The sequence below is a fragment of the Varanus komodoensis genome, unplaced genomic scaffold (assembly GCF_004798865.1).
Source record: "Varanus komodoensis strain SLA01 unplaced genomic scaffold, ASM479886v1 scaffold2, whole genome shotgun sequence".
Lineage (NCBI taxonomy): Eukaryota > Metazoa > Chordata > Lepidosauria > Squamata > Varanidae > Varanus > Varanus komodoensis.
In genome coordinates, this window is record NW_025335568.1 from 28150293 (window position 1) to 28172832 (window position 22540).

The 22540-nt window shown below is 40.0% G+C and overlaps 2 protein-coding genes across 3 annotated transcripts in view; both read right to left on the reverse strand.

Annotated features, from left to right (window-relative positions):
- Nucleotides 1-890: 890 nt before the first annotated feature.
- CCNA2 (cyclin A2) lies at nucleotides 891-9395 on the reverse strand. The gene is made up of 8 exons (XM_044428907.1): nucleotides 9188-9395; nucleotides 8143-8389; nucleotides 6567-6679; nucleotides 5137-5360; nucleotides 4459-4663; nucleotides 2997-3110; nucleotides 2166-2299; nucleotides 891-2043 (listed from the first exon to the last, which is right to left on the reverse strand). The coding sequence occupies exons 1-8, from the start codon at nucleotides 9347-9349 to the stop codon at nucleotides 1995-1997; spliced, it is 1248 nt and encodes a 415-aa protein (XP_044284842.1). The 5' UTR covers nucleotides 9350-9395; the 3' UTR covers nucleotides 891-1994.
- An 866-nt stretch (nucleotides 9396-10261) lies between these two features.
- Nucleotides 10262-22540, reverse strand: part of BBS7 (Bardet-Biedl syndrome 7) — a 31010-nt gene continuing 18731 nt past the window's right edge. For both annotated transcript variants that reach the window (XM_044429327.1, XM_044429328.1), the window contains 9 exons: nucleotides 21438-21630; nucleotides 20192-20266; nucleotides 19355-19420; nucleotides 18582-18721; nucleotides 16178-16342; nucleotides 15500-15609; nucleotides 15292-15395; nucleotides 12807-12930; nucleotides 10262-11215 (listed from right to left, as the gene is read on the reverse strand). In XM_044429327.1, the coding sequence (XP_044285262.1) occupies nucleotides 11079-11215; nucleotides 12807-12930; nucleotides 15292-15395; nucleotides 15500-15609; nucleotides 16178-16342; nucleotides 18582-18721; nucleotides 19355-19420; nucleotides 20192-20266; nucleotides 21438-21630 (1114 nt within the window). In that variant the 3' untranslated portion in view covers nucleotides 10262-11078. The remainder of the gene's footprint in view (nucleotides 11216-12806; nucleotides 12931-15291; nucleotides 15396-15499; nucleotides 15610-16177; nucleotides 16343-18581; nucleotides 18722-19354; nucleotides 19421-20191; nucleotides 20267-21437; nucleotides 21631-22540) is intronic.

Consider the following 22540-nt stretch of genomic DNA (forward strand, 5'->3'; position numbering starts at 1 on the left):
AAAAGGGAAAACAGTTCAGTAGAGGCTGGTGAGGGAGCCTGCACACAGCCTGAGCATAAAGTGTATTAGACATCTGTATTAATCTCTCTAAGAGTGTAAGCATTTAAAGCAGACTGCTGTAAACTCTTCCATTCCAAAAGCTGAGGCAGGAGGACATTCCTACGGCTAAATATGTACTGATCTGCCTTACTATACTCGCTAGGTTGTGACCATTGGCTACTATTTTCCATCATCAGTGTCTAAGCTGCTTTATTAATAACTACAGTGAGCACCTGCCACATAAAGTATGGTTACTGTTTTCTCATTTCATACTATTAATGGATAAGGCATATTGCAGAAAACATTGCAAGTAATTAACTGCTTGTTCAGTTATTAAATGCTGGTGAGGATGGTGCTATAACCCCTTCCCTTTAATGCACCTTCAAACCAGGCCTTACACCCTTAAGTTTCTATAGCCTAGAAAGCCAGGGAAAAATCCAGCTTGCTTAGTTTGCTTACTTCCTAATGGCACTGGAGATGCATTTCCAGCTGTGCCACATTTCACAGAACCATAATTGTATTCAAGTATCCACTTAATAACTAGAGGTGGGCAGCCTGCAGCTTTTGGTTACTCTGCTATGGCTTGTCTGATCAATGTGTCACAAAAACTTTTGGAGAACCTTTGGATGGCGGCTGAGTAGACTTTCCTCCCCCCAACATTCCTCTTAGGGCACAATTTTTTGCAAATTTGACCTTTCTTTTGATTGACAAACTTGTCTCCACTGGCTGATGAAGCAGGGTCTCAATGATTTGCACTGCTATTTCATTAACAACAGTACAAGCCTTCCGTTAAAAAAGCACACATATCCTAATACACAAAGTATGCTTCATGTTACTACTGAAAGAAGTCATTTGAGAGGATTTTATTGACCAGCTTTGAGGTGGTTTACATGTAGGTCTTTCTATGCATTGGTTTAATGTAAGTACATCATGTCAAGCAGCGTTAGTCTTGTTTACAAGAATCCAATCCTACTTAAATAGCGATCTAAAAATTAGCCACTCTTTCAATGTAGACAACCGTGTGAAATAGGCTTTTATTTCTACAAGACACCCACAACTTCCACCCTGACTCAGTACTCCTAGATTACACTAAAAGGAGGTTTGAATAGTTACCCATTCCTACGTCCTTGACCACCTGCAGCTGGGATGCAGAACATAGATTGCTAGAGTTGTAGCTTTGCTGAAGTTGGCCTCGTGCACTAGTCAAGAACTGTAGCATTGTAGATGTAGGCCTTTTCATCTGTAGGTCAGGAACTTGGCTTGTTTAGTAACAAATAGATTTTTCATGTCTCACTAAGTTCAAGGTGAGGTTCCTGTAGCTTTCCTGTTACCAGAAGGCTATTTCTCCCCATTTTCCTGACACAATTTTTATGAGGTTAAGAGCAAAAGCTGTATTTATGCATATAAACAGTGTTTTATAAGCTACTTTTAGCAGCATATACTAAGAGGCACTACTCTCAAAACTGGCACAGACTTCTAGTAGCCACTGAATGTTCTCAGTTCATAGCAGGAAGTGTCACAGTAGCTTCCCTAATGTTATTAAGCACCAGGTGACTTTTCCCAAATATATTGTTGCAACTTAATTATACATGGAGCCTGCAGGACTAAATTTTAGTATCTCACACATAGAGACACGACTCCACTGAACTATCTTGATTTGCCATTTAGAGTCAGAATCCCCATTTAGACTGCTCTTCTTGTTTAAAACAGTGATACTTGAGTGGTTTGCCTGCATGGTTTGTGTCAGTTTCAATAGAACTTTAAAGGAGCTCTACCTAAGTACTTAGAACAAGATTGCATGTACAAAAGTTTACATTAAAACATTACAAAAGTAGAAAACCTCATAATTTCCTATGGTAATATACCAGAATGATTCAAGTCTAAAAAAATTAAAACTGTACATTTGCTGTTCTGGGCCATATACACCTTTGAGATGTCAATTCTTAGTTTGATTGTTATAAGTTTAGTCTCTCTGGTGGGTCAATGAGGGATACTGCATTGTATCTGAAAAGGAAAGAAATTATGTTGACTCTTCTCTTCTCCAGCATTTAACAGCTATGCCACCCCATCCCCACAGTTAAGACTGCAGAACGTAAGAGCAGCTGAAATAAGAGTCAAATACTTACTTGACAGCCTTGTATTTCTCCCGTATAGACTGTTGTGTATGCTGTGCTGCTCTGTAGTATGTCTTGTGGAGGTCCATGAGACAAGGCTTGAGATACTCAATTGTATATCCTGTCACTTCAGCAAGAGAGTCACTCTGCTAAGGAAATTTTTATTTATTCATTAAAGGTAAAGGTAAAGGTTTCCCCTTGACATCAAGTCCAGTCATGCCTGACTCTAGGGAGCGGTGCTCATCTCCGTTTCCTAGCCGAGGGAGCCAGCGTTTGTCCGCAGACAGTCTCTGTGGTCATGTGGCCGACATGACTAAACACTGAGGTGCACAGACCACTGTTACCTGTCCACCAAAGTGGTACCTTTTTATCTACTTGTATTTGCATGCTTTCGAATTGCAAGGTTGGCAGGAGCTGGGACAAAGCACGGGAGCTCACCCCGTTGTACAGATTTGAACCGGCGACCTTCCGATCAACCAGCCCAGCAGCACAGCTGTTTAAACCACTGTGCCACCTAATATAATAAATAAGTTCTTATGTATACCCCTGATAGCCCATTGGGCTCTCTGCAAAATTTAAGGGACATAAAAACAATACCAATGTTTAAATAGACAACAAACATACTTGGAGCACTATGAAACCAAGTGGAAAAGTTGACAACTGGGGCAGAGAACATGGAAACACCAGGTAAGGCTCCATGGAAAGAATTCCTATGTAGGGCACCATAATCATGAACCTACTTATCAGCTGGCACAGGTACCCAGAAATGATCTCGGTGTACAGGCAACCTGAAGTGGGAGTAAACAGTCCTACTTTAATAAGCTCAAGTCTTTTTATACATACCCACAGCTTTCCAGAAATGGTATAGTTTGCTATATGAAATGCTGCAGCAGCAATTACTGATGGCAAGTATTTCAGGTATGTCTCAGCATCAATTAAACTCAGTTCTCCAAGGTACTGCAAAAAGAAGAAAATAAAGCCTATAAACTTCATTGAGTCAAGATGTTACCATGTTTTTCACTCAAACCACAAGCATACTTGCCACAAGTTGGAATAGAAGCTATCTAGCTCAAACATAAGATCTGATTCTAAGAGCAGTAGCTCCTTTGCTGTGCCTCCTCACACAGCACAAGAATATTCTTACAATGTTAGAAAGCTGTTAAATGCTATATCTGTGAAACAAAGCTTTTCGTTGAGGAGAAAAACACCACTAAATTGCTCAGGAACGGCACATTAACTGCTTGAAGTGACCGCTTATTCTCAGAAGTTCTCTTACTTCCACCCTTACTTCAAGTGGCATTTTCTACCACAAAAGACCATGACAGCCATCCAAGTTACTGAGAGAGAAAGAGAAAGAGAGATGTATGAAAAGACACTTAACATTGAGTTAAATCCAAAATCAATTTCAAATCTAGCATTTATTTTATTATATTTATATCCTTTTATATTCTTGTTTTCCTTGCTTGCATTTGGGGTGATTTTGCCACCCCAGACAAAACAGCCTCAGGCAAGGCAAATGCTGCATATGAAAGGCTATTGTTTTGCTTGACTGCTTCCCCCAGGTTTGAATCAACATAAGAATGGACTTCAGGTGATTCATTCCATGCTAGTACAAGTAATTTAAGACCTAAATCTTCCCTGCATGACCAGCAAGACATATTTGTGACAATAAAATGTGCTTAGCCTATTGCTCTTCAATCAGCATAATAGTTTGATCTACGAGGACAGGAAGGCCTGGAGGAATGTTGTCCATGGGGTTGTGATTGGTTGGATACAACTTCGTGACTCTAAACCTCAGATCCTCATAAATATGCTTTCCCCTCAATAGATTTTAATTGTTTTGCTGGAGGTTAGCCAACCTTTGGCTTTCCAAAGAAACTAAGATGACCTATAGTTAACTTTTGTGCTTCAAAACATTACCTTTAGGGAGGTTACAAGAGCACCCCTGAAGTCTTCTCATACAAGTGTTGGGACTTGTTTCTTTTTATTCCAGGCATGTTTTGGGGTGGGTGGGTGTGTGTGTGTGTGTGTGGTGGTGGTGGTGGTGGTGGTGGTGGTGGTGGTGGTGGTGGGGAAATGGTAGGAGGAATATAAAAGGCAGAAAACTAACATTTGGAGACCTTTTATACCAACTTAAATCTGACAACTTTTTAGAAGGACTGGATTGTGGGTCTATTTACACAACATGTGAGCCTGGGTTTGTCTAGGCACCCAATAATGCAAGATGAGGTTAGATAAGAAACTAAACCCCAAAACTGTTCTTCAGGAAAAGTAAAATTCTAAATTTGAGAAGTCGACCACTTACCATTGCTAGGTTTTCCACTTGGGAACTAGTTGGCTGATACAAGTAATACTGAGTAAGGAACTGGTTTATTGTGGGAGCTGCCAGGTCAAATGATAGGACTTTCAGAACTAAGTGCTCCATCCTGAGGACTTGTTTCTTCGTATATGTATCATCTGTGATATAAACAAATTCTGCTACTTCAGGAGGGTAGATTTCTTCAAACTTCCTGCAGTAGGAAGAAAAACATTGTCATCAAGTCTCAGCTCTCCACACAGCCTTTGTAGAGCTTCATCAATATTGTCTTCAAGATACAAGGACTGCTTGTGACCTTTGGCTTTTGGTTTGGTGGCATTTTTACTTCCAAGCAGTTAACTATAGCAACTTGCTTGGAGAAATCTCGAAGGTTGGCATGGGTACATCCCCTGGTGTGTATGGGTGTCATGCTTTAAGCATCAGGAGAAGTTTGAAAAAATAAATTTGCAAAGCTCTACAGCTGATGTTTACAATTTGAAAGCTAGACTTAATTCCTATTAAGCAGAGACAATGTTTAAGTCTCAGCAGTACATGCAGGTGGTAAAGACCTTGCTCAGATACACATTTCTTCCCAGCTCATGGAGCTCGAGTTGGATACGTTGTTCTTATGTAAGACAGAACACAGAAAACAAAATATTGAATATGGTAGCTACTCAATTTACTTACGATGCCAACAGCATGGCTGCAGTTCCCACAAGCTGAAGCTTCCCTCTTAGTACTGACATTGAAGAGAGAAATCTGTCAATGTAGTTTACAGCCAAGTGCAACGTTTCATTTTGTAGTTTATATTCTTCGCCAACTTCCACTAGCCAGTCCACAAGAATAGCACGCATGTTGTTTGTAATGTCTGGCTGCTTCTTCATGTAACCTGCTTTGGGTCTGCATTTTACCTAAGGAGGAAGGGGGGAGAGAGAGTGTGAGGGGAAGACCACTTCATAATTACATCTTGCCACTATGCAATAAATAAATTCAAGTTTGTGCTGGGAAAACGACAAACTCTGCTACCCAAAGCAAAGTGCAAGAGTGAAGTAATCCAAGCTTTGCCTCAATGTGCTCCAGCTCTAGACTTTAGAGAAAGATGTACCAAACTTTCAAATCAAGTTCATTTGGTGGGCAACCATTTGTGTTGGCATACATCAAGCTAAATAAGGAAAAAGTTACCCTATCTTAGAAATGCTGGTTCAAAGCTCCTTTTAAAAATAGGCAGAAACTACACTGAGACCGTCCACAAGATAGTCAAGTTCTACTTCCAAGAGTTGCTATGAGTGTATCCAGGAGAGCCATGACAAACATTCTTTGAAAATCATCTAGAATCCATATGCCCCAACTTTGCCTTAGCACCTCCACCTCCACTCAAGATTAAGCCAGCTCCTTTTTTGTGTGACCTCTTCAGACCAAGTGATGAGTCCTACCCACAATGGTTAAGAGGTGACAGAAGCTAAGTCACTCACTGGCAGTTGTCCACCCTTGGTTCCACTGACCTCTACTACTCACCAGCTTCATACAGCATTGAAGAGTCATTGGTTTTTAAATCTGAAGACATACATATGCAGTTCTCTTCAAAATGAAGCTAACTGCAGGTGCTATTCACAACAAGAGACAGATTGCAAAGCTGAAAATAAGGAGACTTAGAATATAGGAAAGGAATAATAATGGGTTTTGTATGTCCAAATTGGACCACCAGGTGAATTTAACATTAATGTTGATTTAACTTTTACATGTTCTTCCAACCATTATTGAACACGACTGTTTCCTGGCTATTCAGCATACACCAAATGGACAAGCTAAGCTCTGCTGTACAGGTCCAAGTAGTCATACTATACATACAACTATCGTTACCCCCTTGGCCAATTCCATTAGACTTGTTGAACCTATGAGTAGCTAGACAACTTAGGTCAATTTTCTCATTCTGTATCCTAACAATAATAGTCTTTATACAGCAAGTCTCTGAAGTATGGCCTCTAAGAAGGGTAAGAACCAAGTATCATAATGCAGCAATAAGGAGACAAGCAAAAACAGCTAGTGATTGTAAATAACAATTGTTCTTGTCTAAACAGTTGAGAGAGCCATGGCATAAGTCAGGTTAGAATACTTACCTCCATTTCTCTAAGATACTTATAGATGTCTTCAATGTAGTCTGGTACGTGGTTAACATTAATTCTCTGTTCTACATCTTGGACTATTGACATATCCGTAATACTTGGAGATCCTAAAATACAACATATAAGTAGTTTTAGTCTTATAGATGGCCTAAAAGTAAAATTGATAAGAAACATCTATAAGAAAACAATTAGTTAATTGTTTTTATTCTTATGAAGCCATACCTGCAAGACAGCACAGGGATGGTACAAAACTACCAAAGATTTAATTACTATTTAATCATCCAGTATTGTCTTGCTTATGTACTGTGATCTCATACAACTTCTTGCCATTTCAAGTAGTAACTTTTTCTGGTCATTTGCCAAAAACCCTTAGCAGCAAGTTTAAGTATTGCCCGATCTCTGTTTAAGGGGCAAGATGAATCTGTGCTGGGAGTCCACCTCAGATGCACTCTCCATCCTGTTAGTTTTTGAACTGTGAACCAGGACACAGTAGTCCCAAGTCCCAGGAGTGAACATTATTGCTAAAAAGCAAGTAACAGGGCTGTGCTGCCTTTTCTCTATCAGCAGTCAGAGTATCTGCTCAGTTCTTGGCCTTCAAGTTGGTGGCAGCTATGCCAGCCCCTTTCCCCAGCACCTCTAACCCAAGCCTACAAAGCAATTTTCCTAACTTTGCACTAGATGCCATCAACCTGCAAGTTTCACTCAGTTCCCTGCAGGCTGAGTTTGTTATCCACAGTGTGCAAGTGATGGTACTAAGCCCTTAGAAACAACAAGACCAAAGTTTTCACAAGAAGTTTGAAATACTGCCTGTTTTAAACATTCCAATAACCAGAACTGGGAGGGCAGCAGAATTTTTCAAAGCAGGGCCTCACTAGAATTACAGTGAGCAATAGAATAAAAGTGAAGAAATTTTAATTTGAACTGCATTCTATGAATTTGTGCAGTTAACAGTAGGATGCATGTAACAATCTCCCATAACACACACATCCCCCCAACCAAAATGAAAGGTTTGTACATAACCAAAGGGTACATCTTATAAAGAACAGTAGTTTTGAAGGTATAGTCCACCGTAGATTCATGGTATCCTCCCATGCGTTACTAAAACTGCATAATGTTAACATGATCTAAAATCCTTTGGGAATTGGAATATATGGGGTTATGTTACATTATTTTCTAGGTCAGGAAGGCCATAAAGTTTCAGGATAAGGTTGCAAAACAAGAACATTAGCCTGCACAGCCCTGAATAAGCAATGAATCTTTCAAGGTCATTGTATTGTATAATTTAAGTAGCAGGTGAAGGAATGTCTTCTTCAGAGAAAGGAGTTTTCTCTGAAGTTCAACTGAGGTTTTCAATTAGAAGGCATAGGCAACTCAGGCACAGCTGAAGTTAACTAGATCTGAGTAAGCTTCATAGATATCAGTGCAAGTAGGAACCTTTAAGAAAGATTTAGGGAACCCAACAGCAATCAAACTCCAACTCACTTAGTGGAGGTCTTAAATGGAACACCCAAGAGATGAACAAGTTGCTCCTATACAAGCCTGATCCTAAAAAGGAGGATAGAACCCTCACCAGAACTAAGATCCATCAGGCTGTCTATAGGTGTCAGAGGTTTCCTGGTTCCCAATGAAGCAACAGCTGTCTTCAAGCCTAGGTCATCTTCAGTAGACCAAGTCTTGCTGGATACAGATTTCCTCTGTCTCCTGCTATCAGGCTCATCAATATGGATGGTAAAGGCAGGTTTATTTCCCATTTTACCCACAGGAATAGCAACATGGTTTTCATCATTTGTACTCCACCGTACTTGACTGAGAGAAACCTATAATGAGAGAAGTTTACCATTAGCAACCACACTTCCATTTGTCCCAATGAATTTTGTTCTCTCCCTTAAACCAGGAGATATCTTTTTTGAAAAACATATTTGCATGCTGTTTTCCCACAAAGCTGTCCCTAGAACAGCTTGCAAATATCAAAAAAACAATCAAAATATAAGTCCCTATATATACATGTGTACGTGTTCTAAATAGATGCATACACACTATAGGTATATATTCCCTCTCCTTGGAAGAAGGCTCTGACTGGAACGTTATGACTCGGCCCAGCAGTGGGATGCATAGTTCTACTATCATCATCGCCATGTCCTCCTGTTAGGAAGCCCAAATGACACCGGCGCGTTACAACTTGGCGCTCTTGCTCGGGGGCAGGCGCAGGGCGTCAACCTTTCTCTTGTCCTGAATCGCGCCAGTCAAGTGACGCCCTCGCCAGCCCCGAGAACCAGCCTTCACCTTGACCCGCTTGCCGGTTTAATGACTCCCCACCCCGTGCCCCCAACAAGCGTCGCCTCCCACTCCTAAAGCAACATGGAGATGTCCGCAAGAGCGGTACTGGCGTAGCAACCCCCTCCCCATACCCAGAGGAAAAGAGCCAGTTTCTGGTTTTTGATATTTTCTTTTTCTTTTAATGCGCCACACGCGGGGAGGGAAAGGGGGGAGGGGGGAGGCAAGCTCTAAGATGGCGGATGCAGGGGTCTGCCGGCCTCGGGTGCAAATAAAGAACACCTTCTCCCTCCGAACAGTGAAGACGACAAGAGGAATAGTGCACCGCCGCTGCTCTTTACCTGCGGCTGGGCTAAGCAGCACTGATTCGGCTGCAGCAGCCCCAGGGCCGGCCGATGTCCAAGCGTGCCCGTAAGGTGGCCCTTCGGCCCAGGAGGCACATTCTCCTGGTTCTCCCGGTCAGAGTAGGCATCGGCGACGGCATCTACAGAGCCCGTCAGCATGATGGCGGCGTAGACGGCGGGGCCGGGAGAGTTACGCCGCACCTGGAAAAGCTGTGCCTTTCGAGCCCCGACCGCTTTCGCGTCTTCGGGGCCCGCTCCGCTTTCGCCGTTCAAGTAGCCCGCGACGATTGAATCGGCCAATAGGAACGCGGCTCGCCTGACGTCAACCATGCCACGGCAGCTTGCGAGGGTCGAAAAGCTGTGGCACACCGAGGGCGGGGACTGGGTTTCGAAGGAACTCACGGAAAGGGGCGAGGGGGACCGAGGGGAAGGCGGGTGGGTGGGAGAGCAGCCACGTGAACGTGTTTCCTTCCACCACCACGCCTTGCCCGGATGGCAGGCAAGCGAGCAGCTGTCACTTTTATGTTGCTCGAGGGCGAGTGAGGTCATACTAAAGGTAAACTCAAGGAAGGTTCCTTAAGGCGCAATCCCATGCAGGTTTAGACTGGGCGGAGGCGGCCTATAGCTCCCGGCTTTCCCCAGCCGGCCATGGCGGGCGCGGGGAGGGGGGATGACTGAGGAATGTTCGGAGCTGTGTTATCTTTTCCCTTTTAAACTGGTAGAGGAATACGCCTTTAGCTGAGCCTCGGGCTGAAAATGGTCTGGAGAAAATCCACGCCTTAGGATTTGGAGAGCTGCTACCTATCAAAGAGACAGGAAGCCAATTTGGTCTCTAAATGAAATAGGCTTTAGTAAGATGCAACATCACAAGCTAGGCTCATGAGAAAATTATGCTGATAGCTCGGTCCTGTTCACACACACAAGTTTTATTGCGTTCAAACACACTGGCTCTGCATTAGGCTCCACTGCTTGCCACCATCCCACCTCTAGGCAGCAGCAGTGCTGAAAAACGACATGCAGGCTAAAGTTGCAGTCACTCTGTCAGAGTTTCCTCAAAAACAAGTCTTGTAGTACCTTGCAGACTAACCAATTTATTCCAACATAAGCTTTTATATACACAGTCCATTCTGCAGCTCACCATATTACATACAATATCACAGAGACTTAAATGCACCATTTAGACATTGTGCTTTAGAACAGAACTATCAATTTTCAATATAAACATATTCCAATCTGATATTCATAATTGTTTATAATCTACAAAATCTAGCATACTGTATGCTCCCTGTGTCTGGCTGACTGTTTTATATAAGATGAGATGGGAAGATGTTACAGGAGCATTGCCATGTTGCTGAGACAGATTAGCTCCTTCTGAGATGGGCCACTGTTGTTTTAGCAGACCACAACTGGAAGGCACTTGTGGAATTGCCATAGTCTGTGCTTTGCAGAGCAGCATGTTTTCCCCCTCCTGACCTGCACTGGCTGATCATTAGCTGTGGACTATGTTATGCTAGTTTTGCAGTAGCCTATATGGCCTGTTCCTGCGGCAAGAACATGGAATTGCTCTGCCATATACAGAAAGTATTGTACTTAATAAAGACACAGCTGCACAATCTTCTAGCCTCTAAATTTCCTTAATACATATATTGTATTCGAACCTAAAACTGGATTCTTTAAAATCCCTCCCCCCTCCCCCCCATATGATTTCATATATGGCATTACTTTAAAAAAGTTATAAATATGAACACAAGACCCTCTCAAGTCCACTAAATTCAATAAAAATAAAGGTATTGTAACATGTATAAAATTATGTGAATGAAGATTCAGTTTTCCTTCATCGTCTGTCTCCACTTCAGAGAGATTTTGTTGCTGTTTCTGTTCTTGAAGTTTAGGCAGCACTATCAAAAAAGGCAAGCAATGAGTTTTGATCATAGCTTCCCAAAATGTCCAGGAGAAGAGGAACTTTGGTTTTCACATTAGTACCTTTGAATTTAAATTTATCTATGAACAGATCTGTAATCATACCTGAAAATTTAAAAAAATAGAAACTGGTATTACTTTGACAAAACTCATTTATGTCTTTTTAACAAAAAACATGAAAACATTGGTACAAGATTATGGCTGTTCTATTAAATCTCTGAATAACAAAAATTAACCTTAGGATACTTTGCATAACATGGGTGAAAAAGTTAGTGAAATAGACTTGCCTCTATCCAAATTCTCAATATATATAGAAGTACATAGAGCCACTGAAATCAATAGCAGTGGAATGTACTATCTAACCAATATTTTCACATATTTATGAGTACCTTTTTGTGCACTAGCATGCCTTGCACAATTAGTTTATATTTCAGTTTATCCCTTCTGTAAATCTACGTCCTTAGATACGTACTTCCTCCCTGTGGCACTGCACAGGCACAGTGATACTGATGATGGCAGGAACAAGGTCATGGACATTACAGAATAATGGCTTGAAATTTTCACTTCCGTCCATAGCCTACTTTCACATTAAGAATGTAAGAAAAGCCATGCTAGATCAGACCAATGCTGGATCCATCCAGTCCAGCACTCTGTTGATATGGTGGCAAACTAGCTGTCTATTCTTCCTGTGGCAGTGAATTCCATAGTTCAAGTCTGTGCTCTGTGAAGCAGCACTTCCTTTTATCTGTTCCCAAATCTCCCACCAATGAGTCTTCATGGAATGACCCAGTGGGAAAGGGAGAAAAACGTCTCCATTTTTAACTCAAAATTCAGAACCAAGTATGACAAATCACACACATACTGTCCTGCTTCCTCCTCTGTAACAAAGAGCATATAAGGTCCTGGCCAGTTCACATGGCATTTTAAGTCTGGGTGGCTTATACCCCAGGCTGGTGGCTATCTAGCCTGGGCCCCTGTTATGCCAAACAAATAAGCGGACACATCAGGAGTCCTAAGGCATGTCCTGCCCTAACCCCTGCTACTTCCCCAATCAGTTTCCCATGGCTGTTCCAGAAGGGTGGGGACTGCTGACAGCCCTCACTACAACTTGCAAGTAAAGTTCATGTGCAGGGATGAGGGCTGTCCGAGACTACCATTCATGGCAGACGGGTTGCTTATAAGCAACAGCTTTCTGCCTGGACCTCCACTCATGCCACTTTGACTGCAAAGTGCTAGACCACTTTGGAAGTGTGGAAGAAAGCATACCCTGCTTAGCCTCCTCTAAAGAAGGCTGAACAGAACATGTGCTCCCCACCTCTCACTACCAGCCCAGAAGGGTAGGTTGGGACAGTGGGAAAGAGGCGATCACTTTAGCCAGTACAGCTACCGTCTCTCCCCTTGACACAGAAGGCTGCTGCTGAACCTGACAATGGAGGCATGCTCACTGCCACTGTTGTCATCATCAGCAGTAACAGCATGAGGTGGTCATGGACAGCTCTTCTGACCAGTGCCACTTCAGCACTTTGGGGCAGCTGTCATTGGCACTCACCCAGATCTGCCTGGCAAGAGCAGCAAGCAAACAGCAGGAAAGTTTAACAGGAGAGGAGCAGCATTTGTTTTTTGAGAAGTCATCACTATTCAAAACCAGGAAAACTAATACTAGAGAGAATGAGGGAAACTGTGTTAATAAACCAACCATAAAGTCTTTCAAGAGATGTAGGTTGTTTTTTGTGTTCTCTGAGCAGCTGCTCTGCCTCTTCCAATATGGTACGATATTCAGGAATTAAGAAGTCTGCATTTCCTTCATGAGCCTGTAATTCCTTGAATGGATATTAATAAAATTTTAATACTGTTAAGGGGGGCAACCATCTAAATCAGACAAGTGCTTATATCAGAATCTTAAAGGTGTATGGATCCAGTAGGGAGGAGGAGGAAGGAAGACAGAAAAAATTACCACATTTTAAACCTGTAATCCTTTGGTCATGAACTGAAAACCAGGCCCTGAAGAAAGTGCCCTTTTTCAAACTCAAAGTTAAAACTTGTTTCTCACAAGTTGCTATTGGTTCTAATTCAGATCATTTCCTTCTCGGCATGTGGTTGCTGATATGATATACAGCAGGGCAGGAACAGGTCTACTTTGTTTTGTGTGGGGCAGACCCTATGAAGAAAGATTGAAATAATTGGGCATGTTTAGGCTTAAGAAGACTGAGGGAAGCTAGAACAGCACCTTCGAGTACTTGAAAGGATGTCTCAAAGAGGAAGGACAGGATCTCTTCTCGATAATCCCAGAATTCAGGACACAGAATAATGAGTTACAGGAAGCCAGATTCTAGATGAACATCAGGAAGAACTTTCTGTCTGTTAGAGCTGTATGACAATGGAACCAATACCTTGGGAAGTTGTGGGCTCTACCATATTAGAGGCATTCAAGATGCAGCTGGGCAGCCATTTGAGAGGGAGTCCTGTATTGTACTGAGTCCTGAACTGAGCAGATGATTGGAGCCAATTGCTTTTTGACCCCTTCCAACTCTACTATTCTATGATTCAATGATTTAAACCCTGAGGCCACCAGTGGGAGCCAAACGTAAAATAGTGGCTCAAGCAGGCAGACATCTACTTCAAGAATTAAGGAACAGGGTATATGATTTCATCCCTCAACTCTCCTGCTTACCCTAAGGATTTTTTTTTTTTTTGGCAACTTAATATATATTAGAGTGGAGCAAAACTTTAGTTGTTGCTGTTGTTAGATAACTAAGCATCAAAAACTCTTACCAATCTACTGCAAATCACCCAGAAAGCTACAGTAGATTCTGATCTTCTGCTAGTAAGGATTTAAAGGATTAGGGAAAAATAGTTCAAGTTTTGACATTTTTAAAATTGTACACAGAAGTGGCACCTGAATTCTACTTCCCACTCAGCCATGAAGGTCACTACTGGGGCAGCTGCTGACTCTCGGCCTAATTTATTTCACAAGTTTACTGTGACAATAAAATGGAGAAGTGAAGTAGGATTATGTCAGCTGCTTTAGGTTCCTTGCCAAAGAGTCAGGAGAAAAATGTAACACAAATATATTCAGTGTACAACTCATAATTTTTACCATTTCATGTTGGTCTCTGCCAAACCTGTTCATGGCACTGGGAAAGCTCCCATGTCTCCAGGACTGTTGCAAAAGAAGCAGATCAATTCTGGACCGACAGTGCTATATATGTCTATTCAGAAGCAAGTTCCATCCAGTTCAGTGGGGTTACCTCTAGGCAGAGAATTGCTGCCTGAATCTTGAAGGCAATATTTTGACCGTGACCTTGACACATAATGCATACCCAGAGTAATTTTGGGATTGTTTTTATATTTCTTTAAAATTTACTCAGAAACAATGCCCATTCAGTTCAGTATTAAGTAACTTGTCTCTCCAGAATGCATTGTTTTTCAGTCTTAACACATCTCCTACAAAGTTTTAAAAAAGCAAAGTTCAGCTTTCTAAATTAGAATCACATTTAATTTTTATATCTATTTGGTTTAAATACACTTTTTCCAGTGCATATGTATGAAATATTCCATTTGTAAAGTATACCTTATGGGTAGCATCCAAGAAAGTGTAATGACAGACTTGCATTGTTACATTAGCATATACTACTCTAGCACAGCCAAGAGCTATAGATTAGGCTCCAGTTTCTGTGGGATTTTAGCATGTGTACCCCATTGGATGCAATCCTGTATTTTCTAAGGCTTGCCATAAGAGAACAGTATTTTAGGATTCTTTTATACCTGTGATTGTTCTATTGATAATTGCTTTTTGCAGAATAGGTATTCAAGAAATAAAAATAAAAGCTGCCTTAACCTAATTCAGACTATTTCCCCTCCGAGCCAAATATTGTACTCACTGATTGGCAGTGGCTCTCCAGAGACTCTGAGCAGAGATCTTTTACATTGCTAACAACCCGATCCATTTTATTTGGAGATGCCAAATAATGAACTTGGGACATTCTGCATGTCAAACCATTATAAACCCAAGCTGCATTCTAATGTCAAGGTTTGTTACATACCAGTTTTATACTTTTTCAGTGGCATATCTATAATTTTAAAATACTTTTTTAAATTCACAAAGGTAGGAAACAATGAAATAAAGCTATTATATATCACTTCTGTAATTCTTGTAACTGTGCAATCCGCCAGAGACTTACTTTTAAAGCATCTATTAATTCAACCTTTTTGGCTAACATCAGCTGGTATTCTAATTTTGGATGGATCAGCATTAAGGTGTGGTTCACAGATACTTCATTTATATCTAGAAGAAAAGCACAAGCAAACAACTGAATCATCTGAATATATTTTATATACAAAAAAGATGGAAGAGATATATCAAGATGGAAAAGAAAACCAAGTCCTTACCACATGATATATTGAGATTAATTTTCCTTTTAGTGGCTTCTTTAGAGAGAACATCTTTTAGAATGGATATTGTAGATATATTGTCAGATTTGAAGTATCCCTCCCCTTTCCTATATAAAAGATACCAGAAATTAACAATTTAAAAGAATACATGTGACTTTTATTCCTACAAGGTTCAAGATCTAGTTTCAGAAGTTTAAAAATACAATCACATCTCCTTAGGTTCTGCACATATGCTTAATAAATATTTTGCTAGATATATCTTTGGATGATTGAACATATGAATACTTGTTCTATATAGTGCAACCTATAAACATACGCAAATTACCTCAGGGATTTGTTTTTTTTTTTTTTTTTTTTTTTTTGCAGAACCTTAAGAAAGATGCCAATCTTATCCAGAAAACCTTGAAGAGGTCTCAGAACACTCTGATCCTTACGTTGAAGCAAGTTCTAATAAAGCCAATATACTTTTCCTAACTAAAATTTCTAGAACTTAAATATACCAACGAAACAAAACTTGGGAGAGAAACCATACTGGCTTCAATGAAAGTAAAAAAAGCTATGGGTATTTTTAATGCAATCTCATGAACAAGCACTACTTTCCAAATCTACATTTTAACATTTGATTGACCACCTTTCAAAATAAACCAGCATGCTTCAGTAATTGTTTTATTTTACCGGTAAGTACATTCAAGCTGTGTATCCAAAAAGGTGTTCTGAAAGTAGAAACTGACACTCTCCCCTACTGGTGTCTTTTCAGGAACTTCAGGCAAGCAAAATGCAACCCAGGAGTGCACTTCAGCAAAACTGAACTGGCCTTTGAGGGTCAATGTATTCATTGGCCTGAACAAAAAAAGTATTTGTTAAAACAGAATAATTGTTATCCTGCAGGAGTAGAGTAAGAAAAGTTTTATAAAATGTTTTTAAATGGTACAGTAACTCTACAAACTTTCTTAAAAACCACCAGTCATTAGAACTCAGCTTAATCCTTGTGGACATAGTTCCAGATACAATGAATCTATCAAACTTCTCCCTTGCTAAGCGAGACATAATAGGAATTCAAGATCATGTTCAAGTAATCAACTGGGTTTATATAACACAACAACCCATCATGTACAGCTGTCCACAATGGGTTGATCTGAACCTGGACTAGTTTCTGTAGGGTGGCTTAATTTTGGGGAACAAGCCCTCCTAAGAACCTATGACAGGTGGTTATGTTATAGTTACATCAACATTTTTGTTTCTGAGGAACTCCAGGTGGCTTACATAATCCTCTTCCTCCTCTCAATATTATTGGTGTGTTGTTAAAAGTTGGATTGCCAGAATGAGAGCCACTCAGCAAGAGTAGCAGAACCTCCTGCTGTTCTCACTCTTAACAACTCTAGCCTCCCTCATTAATGACTGCTGTTCCACTGAGGCCCCAAAGGGAAATTTGGAGGGACTATCACTTGTTTGCTACCAGATTTTTTTTTTTTTTTGGTTTGGTAGAAAATAGCACAAATGTGTTGGTAATTTAAAAATGTTGTTTTGAGGAAGTCTTTCTCAAGGGCACACTTACAGCTGTATGATATGTGTAGTCTTGCCTTGTCAATATCCTTGTAAGTTTCAGCTGTCAAGGGGAACAATGCACAGTAGGAAACATACAAGGGAATTGATAAGATGAAACTGCATTTAGACAAATTTTTAAAATTACAGTGCATTTATATGCCTGCTTTTTTCCTCTTGCAAGGAACCCAAAGCAGCTTACATAGTCCTCCTCCTCTCTGTTTTATCCTCACAACAACTCTGTGAGGTGAGTTAGGTTGAGAATGAGGGGCTTAAAGTCACCCAGTGAGCTTCATGGCCATGGTAAATCCTTATTCTCCCAGGTCCCTAGTCCAACATTTTCACTACACCATGTTGGATTTCAATGCATTTGCTAAGAACTGGAAGAAAAATAATGGAAAGGGAAGAATGGAAGCAGGAAAGTAGAGAAAAAGTAGGTACATCCAATTCTCTCTCTCTCTCTCTCTCTCCATGTGTGTGTACACACATATTTATTATTTGTTTATTTATTAAAACATTTCTATGCCGCCCCATTCGCCGAAGCCTCGGGGCGGCTCACAACATAAAATTAAAATACAAGAAATAACAATATAAAATAAGTCGCCCTGGCCAGATAAAATAAGTGCTGAACTGAGATATGTCACTGTTCTGCTTCCATTCAACACTTCTGTCAATCTAGCAACTCCAAAAAGACAAAATAGTGGTTCCCCATACCTTTTCTGTAGCATCCTGTTGAAGCACTTAAATAGTGCAAAGTTCTCCTTTTACTTCCAACCCTCTACATTTGTACCAATGCCCTCTCTATTTCACTTGACTTTAGATTAGCACAAATATTTCTGACAATTTAGGACAAAACACACCCTGCAGTAACTGCCTCAGGAATTTAATTTAAGAGCCTGCAGCAACCAAAGTGAAAACAGGAACAGTGTCTTGGTTCTCATTCAGATGCTAAGCATATTTATGTGAAGCAAGATTTGTGTGTGAAATCCTTTGCTAACACCACAGTGAAGCGGTGCAACTGTGTATACTCATACTGCACAAGGAACAAAACCTTATGAACTAGAACTTGCTTGGAATTCAGTTCCATTATAGGTCTTGTGAAACACACAAAACCAGAAGGGGAGGGGGAAAAAATCAAGCCACAAGCAAAGACCTATTCAGAAACTATCACATCCAAGTGCTGCAGAATGGTCATATCTATCATTATACTTTGTGTTAATTTTTGGCAGGAAGATACTGTCTCCCTAAAGACAAATACAACTTCTGGCAATATTTACCAGAAGGAATATTGACATAGGAAGCTCATTTGGATCCAGCCTAACTTAAAGTTCTCTCTGTTTAAGGAAATGCCTTCCTTCAATGAAAGAAGCTCCCCATTGGAGGAGGATGAACAAGATGATGCTCTATGTGTTTTCACTATAGACACAATAGATGAGCTTCTGGCTGAGGTGACTTGAGTTCAGTACTGACCTGCGGTAAACTTGTCCCGCAAACAAATTCTATAATAAAATGAAACTTGAGTCATTTTCAAAAATACCTGTCACGATCAATACAATGTGTCCTCTGATGAAGTGAAAGTGGCTTAATCTGATACTGCCGAACTTGACAAGTTTTTGGTTGAACCCTTGGAGTTACATATGCTTGTAGTGTCCCATATCGTCCTTCAATTGACAGAATCTGTCCAATTAAGGAGGAAATGAAGTGAATTTTTCTTTATGTTAATATGGAAAACAACCTGTTCTAAAACTGGTTAGCATATTGATCCAGCAAAACATAACATCTTCAAATATTTTCAAAACAGATATTTGGCTACCACTATAAAATGCATAAAATTAAAACTTCTAGTTTTGGGATTATTCCATTTCTACCCATTCCCAGTTTTCATATCACCAAGTCTGATGAAGATTTCTGGAAAACTTAAACTAGTAAATTATCAAAATACTTAAAATATTTTTGGCTTTCCCAGAATTTCTGTTTTTCCCTGTGTTTTCATTTCATTTCACTTCAACTATTTTTTATCTTTATTATATTGAAAACTTATTCCTAAAATTTTCTTTTAGACTAGATCCACTAAAATTACTTAGACTTAAGTGAGACTAAGACTAAGACTGGATACAACAAAAAATTAGAAAAATCAGAATTAAGCTGTGCATGTCTCTTTCTTCTGAATACAAAAATATAACCTTCCATCTAACATAGATTTTGATTTCCAGGGTCTTTAGTGTTACTGCTGCTCCCCTCTGAATTAGCTTCTAAATTCAATGTCAACAACAAGCTCAATTAATATATTTAAATCACACTATATTTTACCTTAAGCTCCAGCCTTGTAGTATTTACTTGACATCGATATGTAGCAAGGAGGAAGTTGCCATTTGGCTGTGGAGCATTGAGAGAAACAATAAGAGTTAAAATGGGAATGGAGGCTCACATTTGATTTTATTCATACCCAAAGTAGTCTACATCATTTTGGTGGTGTCAGTTTTTCACACAAACAGTGAAGGGTTGAATTGAAATTTGGGCATATATAACAGGGATGGTGGAAGCAGATTTGCTTACCCCTTCCTCCTTACAGCAGCTCTTCCAACTCTTTAAATAGACTAATTGCTGGAGTAATCTACTTTCATTTTTTGAGTGCATAACCTCCAAAATGGACTGTGGGAATGTGTAACTCTAGTTTTGTGTAGAACATTTTGGGTAGGGCAGGTGGAGAGTCAAGAAAGGAGAGGAAGCCTGTCTCTGACAGCTCAGTTACACGCACCTAGGTCTGAATTCCACGCAGCAAGTCCTCTTAACAGTAACAACACCCCCAAAGCAACTTAACACACTCAATTTAAAAGCAAATATAATCAAAATTAAAAAGGCAAGATTTTTTTAAAAAATAGTCTGTTCTAAGCATGTATTTTATTTTTATTTATTTTTATTTATTAAAACATTTTATGCCGCTCCATTTGCCGAAGCCGAATGTATGGATTCATGTAGTATTTAGTACTGAATATAGTTATGTTTACTGTTCACAATACAACTATTTTTTAGCTTTACTATCAATTATTTTTAAAAGACTTTATACAGTAAACTCCACTGGAACACATTCTAATCTTTAGCATAGCATTTGGAGATATCTAGAAAAGATGTGGCATTTTAACCTACCTCTGATTCGCAGTCAACAACACTAACCACAGCTGAATTTTTATCAACATCCTTTAGGTCTATTGGAACATCACACTATGGAAACAAAAAAATCAAGATACTAAAAAAGATAATTATATGGTGATCTTGAATACATTGTTTATCTTTAGGTCAATTACATTACTTGATAAACTATATAGGAAGATGCAATAGATCACTACCTTTAGGACCTGCTCTACTGCTTCCTTTTGCTCTCCCATCCACATTGTTTTCTTTTTATATCATGTCAATTATTTTTATTTATCATTTAATACCCCTATGCTATTTAATAAAATAAAATATCTGAGTAGTTTAGTACATTGTGTTTTCAATATCTGCATTGCATGTAAGACAATTCTGGCTGCTTTAGAAGTTCATTTTCTCTTCCTTCTCCCATCAAAGTATTCAGTTATTCTACAAAACCCAACACTGAGGCATACAGTGATAAAGGAAAAGGTGTTTATGATGTAAGAGTGTGACAAAAGGAGATGTGAAAGGGGGAATAGACTGTAACTCAGAGGTGGGCACCTTGTAGACTAAAACATCTGGAGAGTGACAATTTCCATCAACCACAGAAGACATTACCAATGCTAATGAATCATGGGAGTTGTAGGCCAAAATGTCTGAACATCCACAAGTTTCTCATCCCTGCTGTAACAAAAGGAAGCCTAAATCACAAACATTATTTATAAATCCTTAATACAAACACAGTTTGAAGTTAAGTTCCCTCAAAAGAAATGGGACACAGGCGTGTTTTAGTGGTGTTAGATTGTACCAAAAAGGCACCCAAAAAAAGTTAGACACATCTATGTCTTGTACGAAAATACATTCCAAGCACTTTACTCTGTCCTTAAATCTTACCAACTTTAGTAAAGTAAGTCAGCACACATCACAAAATCCTTTTCTATTTTGTAAATTTTAAGAAAAAATGTAAACAAAACAAACGAAGTGCTTCCAGATTAGGCTTTTATTTCAGTTGCACTGACCCATTAATAAAATCTATTTAAGAGTAGAGTAGAGGGGTAGAGTAGAGGGGGCTTGTAACTTGCCTGTGTTTCCTTGCTGCTGTTTCCATCTCTTTTCTTGCCAGAAAAAATACATTAAGGAAAAAGTTGGAATTGCTGTACAAAACCTTTCCATTATTCATGCAAGGAGTTTTCCATTTCAAAGCATCCAAAATAAAATTAGAAGTGCCTTGGTTTACAAAAATACGTAAATGTTCTCTTACCTGTAGCAAAACAGTATCAATTGCTGCCTGGACCTCTAGGACAAGGCTGTAACTGGCATCATCTCTGTTTAATGTAAACTTATCATTTATACTGAATGTTGGGACTGCAGAAACAGCAGTGCTAGACTGAGAAGACTGCTGGTATTTTTCACGCTCTTGAAGTACCTTGATCTGTAATTGTTCCAATTCATTCCTATGGTATACAACAGAACAGACAGCAAACCTAAAGTTGCTCTTGATAAAAGATTTGTGTCAGAAAAATATTTTAGATCTTTATCATTTCTACTTTTATTCTCCAAGAAGTAAAATAAAGATCAGAAATGATGTGTATATTAAATTCTAATTAGAAAAATTATGTTCCTAAAATGCAGAATTTTAGGAACAAAAAGTTGAAGAGTGTGTAATAGGTTAAAACAATAAAATAGTATTTTCCTAATCCTATGTTAGACTTTATTTATGTTTATAATGTGTACTTTGTCTTAAAAACACTCAAATCAATGGACAAAAACAAAGTTTAGTTGTCACATCCTGGTTTGTTACTGTTAAGCCACAGTTGCCCACTTTGGATACAACAGGAACTCTTGCTTTATATCAGGGGTCTCAAACTCAACTTAGCTGGGGGCTGCTGGAAGTAGAGTCCGGGTGAGGCTGGGCCACATCAAGTATTCCACCACCGTGGTGGGGGTGGGCCGCTCATCCCGCATGGCTCCCGGAGGCCGGCCCGGGCGCCGCCGGCGCTTTGAAGGCCGCAGGGCCCTCCCCCGTGCCCCACCCATCCCGGCGCGCAGCTTAGAGGGAACACTGCGCTCAGGGTAACGACTCACGCAGGTGCGTGTGAGAAAAATGAGCGGGCCGCACTATCACTAAACTTTGATATCAAGTGGGGGCCACAAAATATCGTCCCACGGGCCGCAATTGGCCTGCGGGTAGCGAGTTTGAGACCCCTGTTTTATATAATCCAAAATCTTGTGCCAAACCAACATGTGGCTGGAGAAGACGAGTGGTGATGGGAGGTGTGCTTAGCCCCAATATTCATTCCAAGGTTTATGAAGCTTCTAAGTAGCGCCATCAAAAAGGCATGGTAATTTCTTAGAGCTATTTCA